The sequence below is a fragment of the Pelophylax lessonae genome, assembly GCF_965119305.1.
Source record: "Pelophylax lessonae genome assembly, chromosome: 3".
NCBI classification, from domain to species: Eukaryota; Metazoa; Chordata; class Amphibia; order Anura; family Ranidae; genus Pelophylax; species Pelophylax lessonae.
Window position 1 is genome coordinate 675,499,088 of NC_138770.1, and position 23,791 is coordinate 675,522,878.

At 44.7% G+C, this 23,791-nt stretch overlaps 1 protein-coding gene across 1 annotated transcript in view; it reads right to left on the bottom strand.

The window, feature by feature from the left end:
* Positions 1 to 23,058, bottom strand: part of BTBD9 (BTB domain containing 9) — a gene marked incomplete at its 3' end in the record, with an annotated part of 275,828 nt that extends 252,770 nt beyond the window's left edge. Inside the window, exons 1-3 of the mRNA XM_082249306.1 lie at positions 22,963 to 23,058; positions 22,385 to 22,579; positions 8,141 to 8,504 (exon numbers count right to left, since the gene is read on the bottom strand). Coding sequence (XP_082105432.1) covers positions 8,141 to 8,504; positions 22,385 to 22,569 — 549 coding nt within the window. The 5' untranslated portion in view covers positions 22,570 to 22,579; positions 22,963 to 23,058. The remainder of the gene's footprint in view (positions 1 to 8,140; positions 8,505 to 22,384; positions 22,580 to 22,962) is intronic.
* Between the last annotated feature and the right edge of the window lie 733 nt (positions 23,059 to 23,791).

Below are 23,791 nucleotides of genomic sequence, written 5' to 3' on the forward strand. Positions count from 1 at the left end.
GGATGTTTTCTTGTTGTAGGTTTGTTGTTCTGGTGTCAGGCGGCCATTGTCAGGAAATGGTTTCAGGAGCCAATTTTGTAAAGGGTAGGCAGAGTCCCCGAGCACATAATAGCCAACATTCACCCCCCAAATGTTCTTAGTGGAAAGAGGGTACAGCCCTCCCTGCCCAACCCAATCCCAAAATGTGGACAATCGTAGAACCCGAGCATCATGCAAACTCCCAGGTTTTCCAACATTCACACTCCAGAATAGTCCTTTTCCATCCACCACTCCCTGGAGGATGATGGAATGCCAGCCCTTTCTGTTGAAGTAGTCAGTGTGGTATTCTTGTGGTGCTATTATTGGTATGTGTGACCCATCAATAGCACCAACACACTGTGGAAGACCCCACCTAGTCAGCCATGTCTTTAAGCTTTTCCCTGTCTGGAAAATGAACAATTTCAGGAGCTAGCAATGTGCAGACAGCCTTACAGAAGTCCTGCACACAACGGCACACTGATGATTTACTGACACCAAAAAGATGACCTATACTTCTGTATTCACTGTTGGTAGCCAGCTTCCACAGTGCAATGGCTACTCTTTTCCTCACTGGCAAACTGGCTCGGAAGTTTGTGCTTTGCTTCTCCATCACTGGACGTAGCCTTGCACAAAGGTATGAAAAGGTTTCCTCCGACATTCGGAAATTGTGCACCCACTGTGTGTGTGTGAATCCTGGGACGGTCACATCCCACCACTCATTGGCACGGGGGAGAGCCCAAATGACTGGTCGGCGGCGCTGCTTTGACAAAAGGAGAAGCATCTTTAAAAGAAGAAAACGCAGATGTTACCATATCACAAATAATAAAAACATATTAATACAACATACTATATTTTACAAGGTCAGATAGCATCATGTATAAAAGTGAGCAATGAGTACACATTGCAAGTATTACACCTTATACATAAATAAAAAAATACAGAATCTGCAAAGATCTAATATAAGATGGGAAGGATATACAGTACATTATGTATTCAACAACATACATGTTGCACACGTATGTAAACATGCACATTTGAAGTATTACACCTTATACATAAATACTCATTATACTACTAATGATTTGTTATGCATTTGATTTAATACTTCAAATGTGCATGTTTACATACGTGTGCAACATGAATGTTGTTAAGTACATATGTACTGTATATCCTTCCCATCTTATATTAGATTTTGTCATATTCTGTATTATTTTACTTTTTAATACGGGTAGAAATAAATGACAATTGGCATAATGTTGCTTACCCTATAACGCTGCCGTCTTTGTCTTTGCCGCACAAAGGTGTACTTCTCCTCCTGACTCAAGACCCAAGCCAAAAGTTTTCTTCTCTTTTCTGCTGTGTTTCGCTTTGCCGCTCGTAACCTTCTCTCACACTGTGTGGCATGTATTTTGATTACTAAGAACCAAAAGCCAAGTAGAGCAAAGACGAGCTGCTGGATGACCTCCATTGTTGTTGTTGTTGTTGTTGTAGCGTCACGTCTGTTGTCGCACTAGTGTGACGCCACGCCGCAACGCTAGGCATTTGGTGTACGCCCCGCATGGACCCTAGAGGTCCGACTTCCAGTGGAAACGCTCAACTGAATAGACCGGACCATTATCAGCCTGCCGATCTGTCCCGATCCGAACCGTTCCGCTCAGTGGAAACGAGGCATAAAACTACCTGGTTGCAATGGATTACTTACAGCTGAAGAGCAGAACACAACCAATAATGGTTTAACACCAGTTGGGTGGCCTATGGGCATTCCCTTCCTCCATGCCTCGTCTCTCTATTAATCTCTTTCCCCATCTTTTTCTATTTCATACCCCTCCATAATCTCCTGGAGTTGGACTATAGCGTACTAATCCAGTGAATGGATAAACTTTTTTTTTTTTTTTTTGCTAGAAGTTTTTTTTCACAATCGGTGAGATCTTCGGACTTTCTTGGTCTTTCCTTTGCAACAGATCCCTATTCTGTCTACTCCTTTTCTAATGATTAATATTGTTTCCAAAGACCGATAAAACAGTGTAGTACCATTGAACTAAGTGCTGGTTCACACTGAAGCGGCACGACTTCGGGGGGCAACCTGTGCAGTCGCGTGCACCGCGACTTCGTCGCGACTTGCAGGGACTTCACATAATGGAAGTCTATGCAAGTCGCTCCGAGGTCGCCCCAAAGTAGTACAGGACCCTTTTTCTAAGTCGGAGTGACTTGTGTCGCTCCTATTAGAACGGGTCCTGTACTACTCAATGGACCGCGACCGACCGCGACTTGTCAGGCTGACAAGTTGCCTGACAAGTCGCGGCAGTGTGAATGGGCTCTAAATGTTTGAGTTGGGGAAAAAACAATAGCTCTATATAAATACCTTTTAAAAATGTATTTATCATTATTGGAAATTCTGACTTAACCACTTAAGCCCCGGAAGATTTTACCCCCATTCCGACCAGGGGGTATTTTGCGATTCGGCACTGCGTGACTTTAACGGACAATTGCGCGGTCGTGCGACGCTGTACCTAAACGAATTTGGCGTCCTTTTTTCCCACAAACAGAGCTTTCTTTTGGTGGTATTTGATCACCTGTGCGATTTTTTGATCACGCGCTATAAACAAAAAAATAGCATCAATTTTGCAAAAATAGCAATATTTTTCACATTTTTTTATATGAAATTCCCCCCCAAAAAAATGTAAAAATCAAAATTTTTTAAAATTTTCGGCCAATTTGTTTTCTGCTACATATGTTTGGTAAAAAAAAAAAAATCGCAAAAAGCGTATTTTGATTAGTTTGCGCAAAAGTTATCGCGTTAACTAACAAAGGGAAAGATTTTTGTCATTTTTGTTGTTTTTTTTTTAACGCGTAATGGCGGCGATCTGCGATTTTTTTTGCGGTACTGCGACATTGCGGCGGACAGATCGGACCCTTGACTGACATTTTTGACACTTTTGGGGTTACCAGTGACATTTCTACAGTAATCAGTGCTATATATATGCACTGTTACTGTAAAAATACACTGGTAGTGAAGGGGTTAACTTTATTTGGGAGGGAGGGGCTGTGTGTGTCCCTAGGGGCGTGCTTTCTACTGTGATTGGCTGTGGCTTCAGCTGTAAGGACACTGATCAATGGATCTACATAATAGATCCATGTGATCAGTGTCTTTGCAGCGAGGAGAATAACAGGCAGCTTGTTTACACAAGCTGCCTGACATTCTCCCTCTCCCCCGCCGATCGCCGTGTGGCCGGCGGACATCGGGTCCGCTGGTCACACGTGCGGGGGGGTCCGTGACCACGCGGGAGCGCGCCTCCGGGGGCGCGCGCTCGCTCCCTAGACCCTCACAAGCAAGCAACGTAGCCCTACGTTAGTTTGCCTGTGAGGGGCTGACCGCCGACGTAGATAGTCGTGCGGCGGTCGGCAAGTGGTTAAAGTGGCTGTTCAGCCTATTTTTTCATCTTTCCATCTATTAAATCCTCTGCCCTTGTTTTAATTTTGGATAGTAATTTTTTTTTTTTTTTACCAGTAAATACTTTTATACAGCCCACTTCCTCTTTGTCTGGTTATTAGCCCTAGGCCACTGATGGTGAACCTTGGCACCCCAGATGTTTTGGAACTACATTTCCCATGATACTCATGCACTCTGCAGTGTAGTTGAGCATCATGGGAAATATAGTTCCATAACATCTGGGGTGCCAAGGTTCCCCATCACTGACCTAGGCCATCTTTATGTGGAGCAACAATTCTTTTTTTCAGATCCTCAGAGAGTTTTTTGCCATGAGGTGTTGAACTTCCAGTGACCAGTATGAGAGAGTGAGAGCGATAACACAAAATTTAACACACCTGCTCCCCATTCCCACCTGAGACCTTGTAACACTAACGAGTCACATGACACCAGGGAGGGAAAATGGCTAATTGGGCCCAATTTGGACATTTTCACTTAGGGGTGTACTCACTTTTGTTTCCAGCGGTTTAGACATTAATGGCTGTGTGTTGAGTTATTTTGAGGGGCCAGCAAATTTACACTGTTATACAAGCTGTACACTCACTACTTTACATTGTAGCAAATTGTCATCAAATCATCCAAAAGTCCTTCTGATCTGTCGGGTGCAGGATACGCAGTCACTCAGCTGCCAATACAATAATTAATAGAAGATGATCCGCAAATCCATACATGCGCTTATCTTTTTCAAATGTATTCATGCGCCATTAAAAAAAAAAAAAAAAAAAACACAGGTAGGTACAGCAGATGTTAACGCGTTTCAGCCACAACGGCCTTGTTCACAACGCGTTAACATCGGCTGTTTCTACCCGTTTTTTTTTTTTTTTTATGAAGCATGAATACATTTGAAAAAGATAAGCGCATGTATGGAGTTGCGGATCATCTTCTATTAATTATTGTAATATGAAATATACATTTGGGGGAATCCTGGTTGGGTCACACATACCACAGATTGCCCTCCTGGCGTGTTTTTCCATAATCTGCAGCATTTGTTTAAAGAAAGTTTAAATCACAATGTAATATCTCCTGCAGGAACTTCTAGCAGCTTCTATGTCTCTTCCTAATGGCAATGGACAGCGGTTCTGCACAGATTACGGTGCACAGGGGATACCCTCAGCAAGACTGGGATATGACCAGTATTTATGTACCTTGGGCAGGGAGGGTGGATGGGGATGGAGAAGGGGATGGCGGGATATGACAAGGGGAGTGTTGTATCTTGGACACTGAGAAGAGTATTGTAGGATATGACCAGGGTCACAATGTACCTTAGACAATGACAAGGGGGATTGTGGGATATAACAAATAGCAAACCGTGCCTTGGAAAGCGAGTGAAGGATTGTGGAATATGACCAGTGGCACACCGTACCTTGAACAGTAAGAGGGATGGAGATGATGGGGATGGCAGGATATGACCACTGGCGTGCTGTGCATTGGACACTAAGAAGGGGATTGTGGGATATAACCAATAGCACACCATACCTTGGACAGTGAGAAGAGCATAGGGGGATATGACCAGTGGCACACCGTACCTTGGAAGTCAGTGGAGGATTGTAGGATATGACCAGTGGAACACCAAACATTGGACAGCGAGTGGAGGATTGTGGGATATGGCCAGTGGAACACCAAACATTGGACAGTGAGTGGAGGATTGTGGGATATGGCCATTGGCACACCATACATTGGACGGTGAGTGGAGGAGTGTGGGATATGGCCAGTGGCACACCGTACCTTGGACAGTGAGTGGAGGATTGTGGGATATGGCCATTGGCACACCATACATTGGACGGTGAGTGGAGGATTGTGGGATATGGCCAGTGGCACACCGTACCTTGGACAGTGAGTGGAGGATTGTGGGATATGGCCATTGGCACACCATACATTGGACGGTGAGTGGAGGATTGTGGGATATGGCCATTGGCACACCATACATTGGACGGTGAGTGGAGGAGTGTGGGATATGGCCAGTGGCACACCGTACCTTGGACAGTGAGTGGAGGATTGTGGGATATGGCCATTGGCACACCATACATTGGACGGTGAGTGGAGGATTGTGGGATATGGCCATTGGCACACCATACATTGGACGGTGAGTGGAGGATTGTGGGATATGGCCATTGGCACACCATACATTGGACGGTGAGTGGAGGATTGTGGGATATGGCCAGTGGCACACCGTACCTTGGAAAGCGAGTGAAGGATTGTGGAATATGACCAGTGGCACACCGTACCTTGAACAGTAAGAGGGATGGAGATGATGGGGATGGCAGGATATGACCACTGGCGTGCTGTGCATTGGACACTAAGAAGGGGATTGTGGGATATAACCAATAGCACACCATACCTTGGACAGTGAGAAGAGCATAGTGGGATATGACCAGTGGCACACCGTACCTTGGAAGTCAGTGGAGGATTGTAGGATATGACCAGTGGAACACCAAACATTGGACAGCGAGTGGAGGATTGTGGGATATGGCCAGTGGAACACCAAACATTGGACAGTGAGTGGAGGATTGTGGGATATGGCCATTGGCACACCATACATTGGACGGTGAGTGGAGGATTGTGGGATATGGCCAGTGGCACACCGTACCTTGGACAGTGAGTGGAGGATTGTGGGATATGGCCATTGGCACACCATACATTGGACGGTGAGTGGAGGATTGTGGGATATGGCCAGTGGCACACCGTACCTTGGACAGTGAGTGGAGGATTGTGGGATATGGCCATTGGCACACCATACATTGGACGGTGAGTGGAGGATTGTGGGATATGGCCATTGGCACACCATACATTGGACGGTGAGTGGAGGATTGTGGGATATGGCCATTGGCACACCATACATTGGACGGTGAGTGGAGGATTGTGGGATATGGCCAGTGGCACACCGTACCTTGGACAGTGAGTGGAGGATTGTGGGATATGGCCATTGGCACACCATACATTGGACGGTGAGTGGAGGATTGTGGGATATGGCCATTGGCACACCATACATTGGACAGTGAGTGGAGGATTGTGGGATATGGCCATTGGCACACCGTACATTGGATGGTGAGTGGAGGATTGTGGGATATGGCCAGTGGCACACCGTACCTTGGACAGTGAGTGGAGGATTGTGGGATATGGCCATTGGCACACCGTACATTGGATGGTGAGTGGAGGATTGTGGAATATGGCCATTGGCACACCGTACATTGGATGGTGAGTGGAGGATTGTGGAATATGGCCATTGGCGCACCGTACATTGGACAGTGAGTGGAGGATTGTGGGATATGGCCAGTGGAGCAATGCACCTTGGACAGTAAGTGAAGGATTGTGGGATATGGCCATTGGAACACCAAACATTGGACAGCGAGTGGAGGATTGTGGGATATAGCCAGTGGCACACCATACATTGGACGGTGAGTGGAGGATTGTGGGATATGGCCATTGGCACACCATACATTGGACGGTGAGTGGAGGATTGTGGGATATGGCCATTGGCACAACGTACATTGGACAGTGAGTGGAGGATTGTGGGATATGGCCATTGGCACACCATACATTGGACGGTGAGTGGAGGATTGTGGGATATGGCCATTGGCACACCATACATTGGACGGTGAGTGGAGGATTGTGGGATATGGCCATTGGCACACCATACATTGGACGGTGAGTGGAGGATTGTGGGATATGGCCATTGGCACACCATACATTGGACGGTGAGTGGAGGATTGTGGGATATGGCCAGTGGCACACCGTACCTTGGACAGTGAGTGGAGGATTGTGGGATATGGCCATTGGCACACCATACATTGGACGGTGAGTGGAGGATTGTGGGATATGGCCATTGGCACACCATACATTGGACAGTGAGTGGAGGATTGTGGGATATGGCCATTGGCACACCGTACATTGGATGGTGAGTGGAGGGTTGTGGAATATGGCCATTGGCGCACCGTACATTGGATGGTGAGTGGAGGATTGTGGGATATGGCCAGTGGCACACCGTACCTTGGACAGTGAGTGGAGGATTGTGGGATATGGCCATTGGCACACCGTACATTGGATGGTGAGTGGAGGATTGTGGAATATGTCCATTGGCACACCGTACATTGGATGGTGAGTGGAGGATTGTGGAATATGGCCATTGGCGCACCGTACATTGGACAGTGAGTGGAGGATTGTGGGATATGGCCAGTGGAGCAATGCACCTTGGACAGTAAGTGAAGGATTGTGGGATATGGCCATTGGAACACCAAACATTGGACAGCGAGTGGAGGATTGTGGGATATAGCCAGTGGCACACCGTACCTTGGACAGTGAGTGGAGGATTGTGGGATATGGCCATTGGCACACCATACATTGGACGGTGAGTGGAGGATTGTGGGATATGGCCATTGGCACAACGTACATTGGACAGTGAGTGGAGGATTGTGGGATATGGCCATTGGCACACCATACATTGGACGGTGAGTGGAGGATTGTGGAATATGGCCATTGGCACACCGTACATTGGATGGTGAGTGGAGGATTGTGGGATATGGTCAATGGCGCACTGTACCTTGGACAGTGAGTGGAGGTTGTGGGATAGGGCCATTGGCAACCCGTACATTGAACAGTGAGTGAGGATTGTGGGATATGACCAGTGGCACACCATACCTTGGACAGTGAGAGGAAGCCATCACTGGATAGGACGTCCTGTGCGCTGCGGTCCATGAAGAGGCAGCAGGTGGAGCAGAGTTTCCCCAGGGAGTAGAGGCTGGCCACATCGTAGATCATGCAGACGTTCTGATTCTTCAGGATGGTGCACAGGTACTCCGAGGTGGAGTCTTCCAGTTCCGGGAAGCCATATTTATGTGCAAGGCTAAGGAAATCGAGCAGAACTTCCTCCCGCTCCTCTCTCAGGCTGGCCCGGCCCGTGTAGATGTATTTTATTAGCATGGAGAAGGCCTCCGCTGTCGTGTCCTGCAAGAAGATCTCTGCCTGGGGCTGGGACTCCCGCATACCTCCATATAACAACGCTCTGCAGAAAATCAATGTATATCAGACTGACATATACCTCTGTATAACAACGCTCTGCACAGAACGCACACAATATATATTTTCACAGATGGAGGCCACCTAATTTCTTGGCTGGAGGTCCTCAAGCATCATCTAGCTGGTGAGTAAATAATTTGTTTAAATGTTCTGTTACTGCTTGTTAGGGGTACATAACTAGCTTACTGCTCGTAGTCTGGACACAAGTCTATGTATGGCTCTATAACAATGCTCCATAGGTGATAATCTAGACATGAAATTCAACTACACACATTTTATATACATAGTAATAAATTTTATATACATAGTAATAGACATACAATATTACCCCAAGAGTACTTTCCTTGTAGAAGACAACACAGATCAGCAGTTATGGGGATATATACATCTCACAATAACACTGACAAGACACAGAGCCACAGAGGCCCCCCCCTCCCCTCTAGTGACTTCTGCAAAATGATTCCCCCCCCCCCCCCGTGACTTCAATGCAAAATGACTCCCCCCCCCCCTCAGTGGCTTCAATGCAAAAATGCCCCCCCCTCAGTGACTTCAATGCAAAATGCCCCCCCCCCCCCGTGACTTCAATGCAAAACTCCCCCCCCAGTGACTTCAATGCAAAATAACTCCCCCTCCCTGCGTGACTTCAATGCAAAATGCCCCCCCGCCTGACTGACTTCAATGCAAAACTCCCCCCCCGGTGACTTCAATGCAAAATGCCCCCCCCCCGTGACTTCAATGCAAAATGCCCCTCCCGTTGACTTCAATGCAAAATGCACCACCCCGGTGACTTCAATGCAAAATGCACCCCCGGCGAATTCAATGCAAAATAACCCTCCCCCCCTCCGTGACTTCAATGCAAAAAACTCTCCCCCCCCCCAGTGACTTCAATGCAAAATGCCCCCCACCGGTAACTTCAATGCAAAATGCCCCCCCCACCGGTAACTTCAATGCAAAATGCCCCCCCCCGGTAACTTCAATGCAAAATGCTCCCCCCCGGTAACTTCAATGCAAAATGCCCCCCCCCCCGTGACTTCAATTCAAAATGCACCCCCGGTGACTTCAATGCAAAATAACCCCCCCCCCCCTCCCTCTGTGACTTCAATGCAAAATCCTCCTCCCCGTGACTCCAATGCAAAATGCCCCCCCCCCCCCTCCCCAGTGACTTCAATGAAAAATCCCCCCCATGACTTCAAAGAAACCCCCCCCCCCCGTGACTTCAATATAAACCCCCCCCCCCCCCCAGTGTCTTCAATACAAAAATCCCCCCCTCCCCCCCAAAGACTTCAATGCAAAACCTCCCCCCCCCCCCCCCAACAGTGACCTCAATGGAAAGATCAACACTCCCCCCAGTGACTTCAATACAAAATCCCCCCTCCCCCCCCAAAAACGCCAGCAACATTCATTGCATTTTAAAAAAACTGTCGGTTTCGGTTTTCGGCCAAATGCATCCGAATTTTCGGTTTCAGTCTCAGGGAAAAAAAAAAAAAAAAATTTTCATTTCAGCGCACTCCAAATTTATAACATCCAGACCTCCATACAACGCCCCCACCTCCAGAAGCCTGTACACATGGATATCACAATGCAGCACAGTGATGGAATCCTAATTACACAAACCAATGTCCTCATGACATCCTCAATCGGCTTTAGGATTAGGAATGTCACCTAACTACGGCCATAAGGGGACATTTAATCCCAGAGGACACCCATTCATAGCAGTGCGGGTAAGTACAGAGTATACCAACATGGCATTCATCCGGATTTATTCATTGTAGGATAATGGAGCGATCCTGGAGGTTTACCGTGCCCAGTTCTCCTCATTATGGACGGTGAATAATCAGAGATCTCACTGCTAATTACTTCTATAATAACGCTGACATTTCTAGGAGTGCCTAGGAGGTCACACCTTCATACGGACAATTACATGAAAACATGGATTCCAACAGCAAGAGTCAGCTGGGATGACCGTTGTATGCGAACATCTCAAAACTAAAAAGATTTGTTCATGGGACTTTAAATGAGGCGCGATACATGGATAATAATGGAGGCGTGATACATGGATAATAAAATATTAAATAAATAAATAGAACGTGTCACATTCATATAAAACGTTGTTTGAAATATCAAGCCGGTTAATAACATTCATTACAGTATGAATTACATACAGTATAAAATATGTATCTCCCTATACAGATTTGACACAGTTGGGATGTTCCAGTTACAAAAGAGAGCATCCTATAATTTGACGCGTTTCGTAAATATATTTCACGTCTTCAAGAGTGGATGACAAACAACATGTGATCTGTAAACTGGAAAACAGATACATAAATTATATTGTAGCCCTCCTAAATCCCTTGCCGACCGCCCCACACAGATTTACTGTGGCAGAGCGAATCGGCTGCGCATAATCATGTGACTATGTGCACGCGGTCTCAGCGGCGCGCGCTTCCACTGTGATTAGACACAGCGGAAGCCAGACTGCGGAAGAGGCGGGCGCGATCGCCGCCGGCCTCCCGCGATCTTCAGAGAAACTGACCAAAATATCGTTATCGACAATGAAAAAACAATTTCAAGAAACGCGTAGAGCCTAAGAGGCCATGAACTGTTTGCCAATTTTCAACATGCATCCAACTACCTTTTGCAATTCTAATTTATGTCTGTTGGTCTACTCTGTATATGTTTTTATCATTGTACCTTTCTGTATATTGTGTACATCCCCTTTGTATCAATGCAGATCTATAATACCGATGTCTAAATGCTATAGTACTTGTTAATAAACACGTGAGGATTAATCATATGCCTCTTTATGCTTACCAGCAGTTGTATATGTATTATTATAACACTAGACATTAAGCCCGTTAAATTAACAGGCGCTAGAACATATGTGGTCAAACATTTGTAAAAACAGACTTAGCAGTAAGTCCACACGAGTGCGCACCCACCGCGGGTGCCCGCGCACACCAGCCGCTTCAACATTTTTGCCTGGCCGCCCGAAGTCTCTGCGCTCCAAGTCCCAACGGATGTCCGTGGGGCACATGCGCAGTAGCGCAATCCCACGGACACAGGGACTGGACGCAGAGACACTTGTACTTTATATGTATAGATTATTTAGTATACTTAGAACAGAAGGAGATATATATATGGGGGGGAGCGAGGGGATTGTAGTGTGTTGGGGGGGAGGGGATTGTAGTGTATGGGGGGACGGAGGGGATTGAGGTGTATGGGGGAGGGAGGGGATTGAGGTGTATGGGGGAGGGAGGGGTTCTACAGTGTATGGGGGGGAGGGGATTGTAGTGTGTTGGGGGGGAGGGGATTGTAGTGTATGGGGGAGGGAGGGGATTGAGGTGTATGGGGGAGGGAGGGGATTGAGGTGTATGGGGGAGGGAGGGGATTGAGGTGTATGGGGGAGGGAGGGGATTGAGGTGTATGGGGGAGGGAGGGGATTGAGGTGTATGGGGGAGGGAGGGGATTGAGGTGTATGGGGGAGGGAGGGGTTCTACAGTGTATGGGGGGGGAGGGGATTGTAGTGTATGGAGGGGAGGGGATTGAACGATAAATGTTGGGTTGGAGATTGGTGTGGGGGAGGGGAGATGTGAGGGTGGGAAATCAGAGAGGAGGGGGGAATGGGAGCTCCTCACACACACAGAACAGGGATGAAAGGGCACGGAGCAGTGACCCCGAGAATCGGGCCTCCCCCCGCCATAGACTCCAATGTTAAACCTGGTCACCTCGCGGTTAGGTCACGGTCCCTTTGGGGAGCTGTCACGGGCGAACCATATGTGCTGCAGCCATCAAGCACTTTCCCGAAATATTGGCAATATCGGCCCCTAGTCTGAGCTAAGCAAAATCACCGATCTCTGTGTGCCTGTCACAGAGCACTCCCCCCCACCACCGTTAGTAAGCACATTTAACCCTTTGATAACCCCCCCCCCCCCGTATTAACCCCTTCCCTGCCAGTGTCATTTATGCAGTAACAGTGCATATTTTTTAGCACTGAACAATGTATTGGTGTCACTGGTCCCCAAAAAGTGTCACTTAACCACTTTACCACCGGAGGATTTTCCTGCTAAAAGACCAGGGGTTATTTTGCGATTTTTTACTGCGTGACTTTAACGGACAATCGCGCGGTCGTGCGACGCTGTACCTAAACGAATTTCACGTCCTTTTTTTCCCACAAACAGAGCTTTCTTTTGGTGGTATTTGATCACCTGTGCGATTTTTTGATCACGCGCTATAAACAAAAAAAGAGCGTAATTTTTGCAAAAACAACAATATTTTTCACTTTTTTTTATATGAAATTCCCCCCAAAAAAAATGTAAAAATCAAAATTTTTTAAAATTTTCGGCCAATTTGTTTTACGCTACCTATGTTTGGTAAAAAAAATCGCAAAAAGCGTATTTTGATTGGTTTGCGCAAAAGTTATCGCGTTTACTAACAAAGGGAAAGATTTTTGTCATTTTTGGTGTTTTTTTTTTTAACGAGTAATGGCGGCGATCTGCAATTTTTTTTGCGGTACTGCGACATTGCGGCGGACAGATCGGACCCTTGACTGACATTTTTGACACTTTTGGGGGTACCAGTGACATTACTACAGTAATCAGTGCTATATATATGCACTGTTACTGCAAAAATGACACTGGCAGGGAAGGGGTTAACAGTATTGGACAGGGAGGGGTTAAGTGTGTCCTAGGGGCGTGATTCTAACTGTGCAGGGACAGGTCTTCTAGTGTAAAAACAAAGATCAACAGTTCTACATAGTAGAACTGTTTGATCTTCACTTTTACACAGGGAGAACTGACAGGTGGCTTGTTTACACAAGCCGCTCTGTCTTTCTCCCGCTGTACCGGCGATCGTAGTGTGACCGGCGGACATCGGGTCCGCCAGTCACACTCCCGCACTCCTCCGTGAACGAGCCGAGGCGGGCGCGCGCCTCAGCGGGCGCGCGCCCGCCCGCTATTGGCTCTGGAAGGAGTGACAGGCGAGCGACGTAGACCTACGTCACTCTGCCTGGCCGGGGCCGACTGCCGCAGTAAATATACTGTGCGCAGTCGGCAAGCGGTTAAGCCCGTACACACGTACCGATTGTCGGCCGTAAATATTCGGCCGACGACCAATCGGCCGATTGTAGGCTTGTTAGTATGATGCTTCCGACAGCCGACAGCGCATTTTCGGCCGAACAGAATCTGTCGTGCAGGCATTAAAATTTTTGTTGGCCAACACCAGAACGGCCGATTGTTCGCCAGTCAGAACAGATTTCGGCTGACAGACAGCAGATTTGCAAGACTGGGCATGCTCAGAAAAGAAAAAAGACAAGGAAAGTTAACCATCACATGACATCACTTCTGCAGTCGGCAGACAAAATTAGTGTGCAGTCTTTTGCACTTTTCAACAGACACTACAGCCCTGGACAAAAGACGGCCGATCGTTCGGCCGACGATCGGTACGTGTGTACGGGGCATTAGTGTCAGATTTGTCTGCCGCAATGTGGCAGTCCAGAAAAAAAAAAAAAAAAAAACACCTGCAAGACAATGGCATAATGTCCTAGAAATACTTACCTTAGAATGAAGCCCCCCCCCACACGGTCGCCCGGACACTGCTGAGGGAGCCGTCATGTTCCCTCGGGCGTCTCTTCCAACGATGTGAGTGGCCGGAGCCGCGATGACGTCACTCCCGCGCATGTGCGGGAGTTCACTTTCCGGCAAGGAGCTCTGAAGGTTCGGCAAGATACACCGGACCTTCGGAGCGCATGAGACGCAGGTGTCAGCGGCCGCATGCGGGGTGAATATCTCCTAAACAGTGCAGGTTTAGGAGATATTAATTTACCTAAAGGTAATCCTTATTATAGGATTACCTGTAGGTAAAAGTTAAAAAGCGGAGTATACTACCACTTTAATTATTACCCTTTTTTTTTTTCCCCATTTACTTCGATTTTATAATCTATTGATAATTAAAACTTTTTTTTTGTGTGCTTTGTTCATTAATATTTTTTACACCTTCAACATAAATTTACACATAATAATAATAATATATATATATATATACACACACACACACACACACACACACACACATACTCTCATTTGTAAAAATTTTCTCATTTCTTTACACATTATTTTTATTTGATTGAAGCAAAGATTATTAGGTCTTATTTTATTGCCATCTTGTTTGATAACCTAATGTTCAGGGGTTCTAAAGTTTAATCTTAGAAAAAAAAAAAAAGAAGTATTTATCCCCTAGTCTTTAGGCCCTATAACTTTGATGCAAACCAATCAAACACTTATTGGGATATTTTATTTATTTTTTTTGTTTACCAGATACATTTTAGCCAAACGATATAAAGAAATTCGATTTTTTCTCTTTTTTTTGGATGTTTATAGCAGAAATTAAAAATATTTTTTTTTCTTCAAAAACTCCAGTCTTTTTTCATTTATATAATAAAAAATAAAACACCCGGGTCTATTCCACACCCATGCGTCTGCACAAAATATATCCATCTATACCAGACTCCTGTTGGAGGTGAGCTTCTCCCTCAGCAGACTTTTACTCCTCGGTTCTGGTCCGTTCCTCAGATTAAATATTTTTGCTCTGAGGTCAGCACATGCATTCTGTCTGTCACCACCGCTCAAATCCCGCTAACAGAGGAGGAGTGTCCGTTAGGACTGGTTGACCCCCCCTTGGCCACTAGCCAGGCAGTCAGAACCCTACTTTACTATTCACGGAAGGCCGTTGTTCTCCGGTGAAAATCTCCTCTGCACCATCAATTAATTTTTTGGAAAAAGTTGATTCATTTGGCTCTGCCATTGTATAAGGCCACTTATCTATCTCACGGCTGTGCCAAAAAAATGTCACAAAGTGTGGGACATATCGGTGGAAGCCCCTTCTACAAATGCTATAGACAGCTAACCAGTACAAGGTTTTGTGATTAAAAAGGATAACTCCACTTTTGTGGGGGTAAAAATATAAAAAATAAAATATATAATAAAAAAAATAAATCCCGTAAAAAAAAAAAAAAAAAAAAAAAAAAAAAAAAAAAAAGGTATTTATATATATATATATATATATATATATATATATATATATATATATATATATATATATATATATATATATATATATATATATATATATATACATATATATATACACACATTTTTTGATTTATGGTTTTTTGATTTACGGGATTTATTTATTTTTTATATTATATATATATATATATATATATATATATATATATATATATATATATATATATATATATATATATATATATATATATATATAGTAATGTTTGGGGGGGGGATCAGCTGGATCGCAGGACACAGGCGTTGCAACCAAAGAAATGTTTATTAACTTAAACAGGCTTCATAGCAGCAAAAGAAACACAACAAGGAAAAGACAGTCTCACCGACTTGAAGAGTTCAGAGCTGCTTTTGCAGTCAAACAGTCCCAACTTTTTGAAGAGGGTAGCTTCCCCTGGCAATAGGTTCCCAGTCAGCACACTGACATGCACCTTCTCGGCTGTACAAAAGTCCACATTCACCATCCACAGTCTCCTCTATGCTCCACCACACCCAATCTACAACTTCCTGTCCTTCTTAAACCCACTTCCTCTGATCAATGAGTTAACCCCTTTTGCTCCCTTGAAGGGCCCAGAGCCCAAACAGAGGGGAAATATAGCGTCCTTCTTATATAATATATATATATATATATATATATATATATATATATAAAATAAAAATAAAAATAGCAAATAAAGAAGAAAACAATATAGCGTATACAATTGCAACACAAATCATATTGTAATTGAAGGTTATTAAAAAAAAGTTTTCCTTTTCAATCTGCAGCTGTTGTAATTTTCTGAAAATGCAATGCAATATGGCTGCCTGGAGGTGTTCTGTACACAGAATGCATACTGACCACACCCCCAGAAACATAATTTCCTGCTTGTGTGATTGGCTCACCAATTTTCCCAGAATTCTGCACTAAGATACAAGTCAGATTTCTGGCATCCCCTGCAACAAAAAATGTAATTTTTGGTGAGATACTCCCAATAGGAACACATCTAAAGGGATGCAGGCCCAGCAGATTTCCTCAGAGCCCTGCAGCTGCCACAGCTGATAGATAATTATGAAACCACTCCCATTAGACCCACTCAGCACAGAGGAACAAATAATGATTTCTACAGAATAACAAAAGGTAGAAATCTGCAACAAAGTTTGTTACAATCCCTGCAATGTACAGAGATCACCCAGAGGGGAATGTTTTTTTCTCAACAAAAGTGGAGTTACTCTTTAAGTACAATCATAATTGTGGTATTTTTCACAGATGTCCCGGTAGAAGGTTACTTCCCTAGGTACCTCAGTCTTGGGAGAATGTGCATTTCATCATTTTACGGAGCTTCAGCCCTGAGTGTTACTTGCATCATCTTTATGATTCGAGCTGCTCATGTGGTCCGAGCGTACCGACCTATATAGTTTGGGGGGTAGCTGTGGTATTTTGTCTTTTTCTTTTTAGTTACTATTTTGTGTATGAGCCTGGGTATACGCCCGCACACTTTGAAAAAAAACATTAACAAAAACAATAAAGTGAAAGTTTATTTACAAATTGTGTATCAATATATGTGCAAATAAATGCTAATCAGCAATATTAATATAAAGTGCCCCAGGGCAAATAATAAACGGTAAGTATAACTGATAAACTGCCTGTACATACAGTGCTTTGCAAAAGTATTCGGCCCCCTAGAACTTTTTCATCATTCAGAGATCCTCACTGAACTTCTGGAGAGAGTTTGCTGCACTGAAAGTAAAGGGGCTGAATAATTTTGCACGCCCAATTTTTCAGTTTTTTTATTTGTTAAAAAAGTTTGAAATATCCAATAAATTTCATTCCACTTCATGATTGTGTCCCACTTGTTGTTGATTCTTCACAAAAAATTACAGTTTTATATCTTTAGGTTTGAAGCCTGAAATGTGGCAAAAGGTCGAAAAGTTCAAGGGGGCCGAATACTTTCGCAAGGCACTGTATATACGCGACAGAAAAAGTGCACAAAGTGATAGTGCTTAGATGAAAAGTCCAATAAAACAAATGGTGCAAAAGATGCAGAAACCGCAGCTTGTGAAGGTGATGCGAGTGACACTCAATTCCAGGATAATCACCGGTGTGGCCGAAATCCGCAGTGAATCCAAATGCTAATAGAAATGGCCGCTCACCTTAAAGCAAATGGTTACAAGCGTGGTATAGAGACCGAGTCTCCTGGCAGAACACGATCAAACAGCTCAAGGGAACAAATGATGTGGATTATTCTTTAGGTCTCCTGACAAGCCTTGATCAGAAAGCAGGGGAACAATATAAAGTGGCCTAGATGAGATCCACTCGTCACTCTCCCTCGTGTAGAAGGGGGCTCATTGTGCAATATATTGAGATGTTTATTAAAAGAAACAATAGTAACTTACATTTAAAAACGTATTGTTAGCTTACCCGCAGAGAAAAGAAAAACTTCCAGTCACGGCCGTAGACGTGACGTCACCCGGCTCCTCCCGACGCGTTACGTCACACACCTCGTGACTTTATCAAGGGTATACATTGGTTCCCTTGGGCTGTTTGATCGAGGTCTGCCAGGAGACTCGGTCTCTATACCACGCTTGTAACCATTTGCTTTAAGGTGAGCGGCCATTTCTATTAGCTGCGGTTTCTGCATCTTTTGCACCATTTGTTTTATTGGACGTTTTCATCTAAGCACTATCACTTTGTGCACTTTTTATGTGTTATGTACAGGCAGTTTATCAGTTATACTTACTGTTATTATTTGCACTGGGGCACTTTATATTTATATTGCTGATTAGCATTTATTTGCACATATGTTGATACAATTTGTCACTTTCACTTTATTGTTATTTATTCATCTATGTTGTCACATGTGCCACTTTATTATACTCACAAGTATTGATGTTTGATACATTATCGATTATATTTTGCATCATTTTTGGTTCACATGCCTCGCTCATTTTTGTTTATTACCATTTTATTGGAACATTAACAACACTTATTTTTTTTATGATATTTTTATGTGACACTAGATGTCATTTGATTAGTTCTACTACATTCTATGTTTGACACATCGCAGGTTTGATATTTATGGAATTTAGCGCTGATTCATTTCTATTCACATATTAATTTTAGTACGTGGTGACACTACTAGAATTGGCAACTTTTTTCTTCATTTTTTTTTTTTTCCTTCACATTTTTATCTTCATTTTCTTATTTATATTTTTCTATCCCCCCCTCCTCTCCTTTTGGACTCATTTATATTTATACCTCCACTTCAGTTTATACCTCCACCTCCACTTTTTTTTTGCTATTAATAAAAACAATTTTCAAAAAATAAATAAAAATAAATAATAATACTAATAATTAAATTAAAAAAAAAACCAAGAGGTGATCAAATACCACCAAAAGAAAGCTCGGTTTGTGTATATAAAAATATTATCATTTGGGTACAGTGATGCATGACTGTGCAATTACCAGATAAAGTAGCGCAGTGCCGAATAGCAAAAAATGGCCTGATCATAAAAAGGGGGGGGGGGGTAAAACCTTCTGGAGCTGAATTGGTTGAGGAACATTACAGTAAAAGAAGGCCTGTGTGGAAAGGCTCTGAGCTTGTGTTGATGGCCCCTGTGGTTGGGGGGCCCCTGGGACCCAGCTTACCTTGGAGAGATTGGGAAATCCCTCTCTCAGCTCCCTAGGCCCCTCTTATGTGTAAGTCACCCCTGTGTCTATTAGGGGCACAGGGTGACCAAGAATATAATGGACAGCTGCTTGATGGACACTGAGAATATGGTTTGGATTACTTAAAATGGGACAGTAATATTTATCAACAATATCCCTCAGGAAAAATGAGGGAATTTAGTCCCACTTTACACTGTGAGACCTATGGCCTGGTGTAGACCATGAAGTCTGTGACTCCTAAATCAAAGCATTGCTTAGATGTGGATTCCCATTCACCTATTGTTTCTGTCTGGTGGCTAATTTGGTTAACTCTTGAAGGATCCTCTATGATGGGATTAGCCCTGTGTCAGCTGTACCTTGTTATCTAACCATTGTGTAATGTTTTGGGTAAATATTTGGGTGGTCACTGAAAATACTGTTCAAGTGTATAAAAAGTCTGTATTCTTGTTCAATAAAATGTTCCAGATCTTATACAAGCTATTTCTCGGCTAGTTTTGTATGGGGGCAGCTAGAATATCTGATATCTACGGTCAAGACTGAAGGAAGCGGTATACGGACGGAAGCACACAAGCACATTGTGGGTTCACGGTTCCGTTACAGCCTCAATGCGGAGATACTTCTGAGATTGATCAGGACGCATTGACCCCATCCTGACCCCGCAGTTGACCCCATCCTGACCCCGCAGTTGACCTGCTTCAAGTGATTTTTTTTCATGTTCATAGAATTCCATGGGAATGCAAAACACAAAGCCAGAGTCCACACAAACCGATTATTTTGTTTAATGGACATCCTTTGTGTTGACCCACCTGAAGGTAATGTGGGCAACTTGATGGAGGAGTTGTTGGCAATGGAAAGAGAGACTAAAAGGTGTAGAGTCAGGTGGGGACTGGGAATAATAAGCAGCAAGGTGAGGAGAACCTGAGGATGATGATGTCAACCAGTACTTCCTTCGGTGGGAATGGTTATCCCTCCCCCTTGGTCCTGGACAGAAGGATAGCTGGTTGGTTGCTGCTGTCCATAAACTAATAAACCTGCATTCTAGGGAAGTCCTTTCCATGACAGGACTGTCAGTAAGCCTCAGGTTTAGGAAAGTCATATCCATGACAAGACTGGCAAGTAAGCCTAAAATTTAGAGAAGTCCTATTCATGATGAGACTGGTAGTAAGCCTGAGGTTTAGAGAAGTTCTATCCATGGTGGGACTGGTAGTAAGCCTGAGGTTTAGGGAAGTTCTATCCATGGTGGGACCAGTAGTAAGCCTGAGGTCTAATGAAGTCCGATCTATGACAGGACTGGTAGCAAGCTCAAGGTTTAGGGAAGTCCTTTCCATGACGGGACCAGTAGTAAGCCTGAGGTCTAATGAAATCCTATTCATGAGAGGACTAGTAATAAGACTAAAGTATAGAGAAGTCCTATCCATGATAGGACTGGTAGTAAAGCTGAGGTTTAGAGAAGTCCTACCAATGATGGGACTGGTAGTAAGCCTGAGGTCTAATGAAGTCCAATCCATGATGGGTGTGGTAGTAAGCCTGAGGTTTAGGGAAGTCCTATTCATGACAGGACTGGTAATAAGCCTGAGGTTTAGAGAAGTCCTATCCATGACGGGACTGGTAGTAAGCCTGAGGTTTAGAGAAGTCCTATCCATGATGGGACCAGGAGTAAGCCTAAGGTTTAGAGAAGTCCTATCCATGATGGGACTGGTAGTAAGCCTGAGGTCTAATGAAGTCCTATCCATGACGGGACTGGTAATAAGCCTGAGGTTTAGAGAAGTCCTATCCATGACGGGACTGGTAGTAAGCCTGAGGTCTAATGAAGTCCTATCCATGACGGGACTGGTAATAAGCCTGAGGTTTAGAGAAGTCCTATCCATGATGGGACTGGTAGTAAGCCTGAGGTTTAGAGAAGTCCTATCCATGATGGGACCAGGAGTAAGCCTAAGGTTTAGAGAAGTCCTATCCATGATGGGACTGGTAGTAAGCCTGAGGTCTAATGAAGTCCTATCCATGACGGGACTGGTAATAAGCCTGAGGTTTAGAGAAGTCCTATCCATGACGGGACTGGTAGTAAGCCTGAGGTCTAATGAAGTCCTATCCATGACGGGACTGGTAATAAGCCTGAGGTTTAGAGAAGTCCTATCCATGATGGGACCAGGAGTAAGCCTGAGGTCTAATGAAGTCCTATCCATGACGGGACTGGTAATAAGCCTGAGGTTTAGAGAAGTCCTATCCATGACGGGACTGGTAGTAAGCCTGAGGTCTAATGAAGTCCTATCCATGACGGGACCAGTAGTAAGTCTGAGATTTAGAGAAGTCCTATCCATGACGGGAGAAGAAGACATCTGGAAGCAGTCCCCCACACATCCCAGGAAGTGTTGGTCCCTATCTGCTTCTACATTGGGGTTCTCGTGAAGATCTCACAGGTTTCTGGAACAACCAGTCCTGTAAACCAACCCCCCCCCCCCTTATCTGGAGGACCCCCTCCTCTATATACCCCCACTTCCTCTGGATACCCCCACTTCCTCTGTATACCCCTCCTCTGGATACCCTCGCTTCCTCTGTATACCCCTCCTCTGGATACCCCCACTTCCTCTGGATACCCCCACTTCCTCTATATACCCCTCCTCTGGATACCCCCACTTCCTCTGTATACCCTTCCTCTGGATACCCCCACTTCCTCTATATACCCCCACTTCCTCTATATACCCCCACTTCCTCTGGATACCCCCACTTCATCTATATACCCCTCCTCTGGATACCCTCTCCTCTGGATACCCCTTCCTCTGGATACCCCCGCTTCCTCTGGATACCCCCGCTTCCTCTGGATACCCCCGCTTCCTCTGGATACCCCCGCTTCCTCTATATACCCTTCCTCTGTATACCCCCACTTCCTCTATATACCCCTGCTTCCTCTGGATACCCCCGCTTCATCTATATACCCCTCCTCTGGATACCCCCGCTTCCTCTGGATACCCTCTCCTCTGGATACCCCCGCTTCCTCTGGATACCCCCGCTTCCTCTGGATACCCCCGCTTCCTCTGGATACCCCTCCCCTGGATACCCCTTCCTCTGGATACCCCTTCCTCTGGATACCCCCGCTTCCTCTGGATACACCTTCCTCTGGATACCCTCTCCTCTGTATAGCCATACCTGAAATAGTGGCAGCGGGCGGCCAGGATGACGCGATGGGCGGGGAACCTCCTCTTCTCCACCACGAAGGTGACGTCGCTGTACTCCTCGCCGTTGATCAGCGCCCCCACGTTCTCGGACAGGATGTGGACGTGATCGATCTCCCCGATGGCGGTGTATGGGCGCAGGGGGTGGCTGTTACTCATCCTGGCGGTTCTGGAGGGACGGAGAAAGGTGGATCAGTACCGATGCCAAGAATTATCACCCCTCCCCCAACAGTCACACTGTTATTATTATTATAGTGCTAACATAAACCATAGCGCTGTACAGAGGACACCGAGCCAGCACCACAGGAGCTCACACTCTAATCTTCTCATTGTCCTCTCACACTATTAGTATAATAATACATATATATAGTGCTAGCATATACCACAGAGCTGTACACAGGACACTGAGCCAGGATCTGCAGTGAAGGGGGGAGGGAGGACCAGGGTCAGGGGTCACAGGGGTCGGGCAGGGAGGAAGGACCTGTCTCTAGGACATATCAGGGGGGAAACACACTGACAGACCGACACAGATCACATCGGAGCTCCACTCACCAGCAGCTGCAACTGACAGCTCCTTCCTGCGCCTCACTGCGCCCCGCCCACTCAAACGCTGCGCTTAACGTGCCCACGCTCCGTGCGTCTTATCACGATCGCGGCCATGTTTAGTTCGGGCACCTTCCTAACCATAGGAGGGGTTGAGTAAACACTAGAGGCCTATCCTGAATCCAAGATGGCGACTTCCATCCGCTAGAGGCCAAATAAGCTTGTGTCTCCTCTCCAAGCGTTTTCAGAATAATGGCTGCCAGATAATGTCCACTCAGGAATCTCTGCTGGCTGCTGTCATTGGTGTACAGATCTCCTGCACAGTCTGCTGGGGGAACACTATAAAATATCACACACAGACACTGAGATAGTTTTAAGGGTTTTTTTTTTTTATTCAAGTTTGCATTTATTTTTTTAATGTTTTTTTTAAAATGTTTAGATCTGCCAACCTGTGACCTTGTTACTGTTCTAAAAAAAAAAAGAGAGAAAAAAAAAGGATTATTATTACTATTGATTAATAATAATTATTATTGATTTATTATTATTATTATTATTATTATTATTATTATTATTATTACAATAATAATAATAAATCAATAATAGGAAGTTCAATGACATTATTACTGCTGTTATTTTTTTTTATATTATTATTGTTAATTTTATGGTTTATTACACAGGATTATACAGAGCAAACAGTTTGCAGCACGGTGCTTTATCTGCTATATCTGCCAACCTGTGACCTTGTTACTGTTCTAAAAAATAAAAATAAAAAAGGATTATTATTACTATTGATTAATAATTATTATTATTATTAATAATAATAATAATAATAATAATA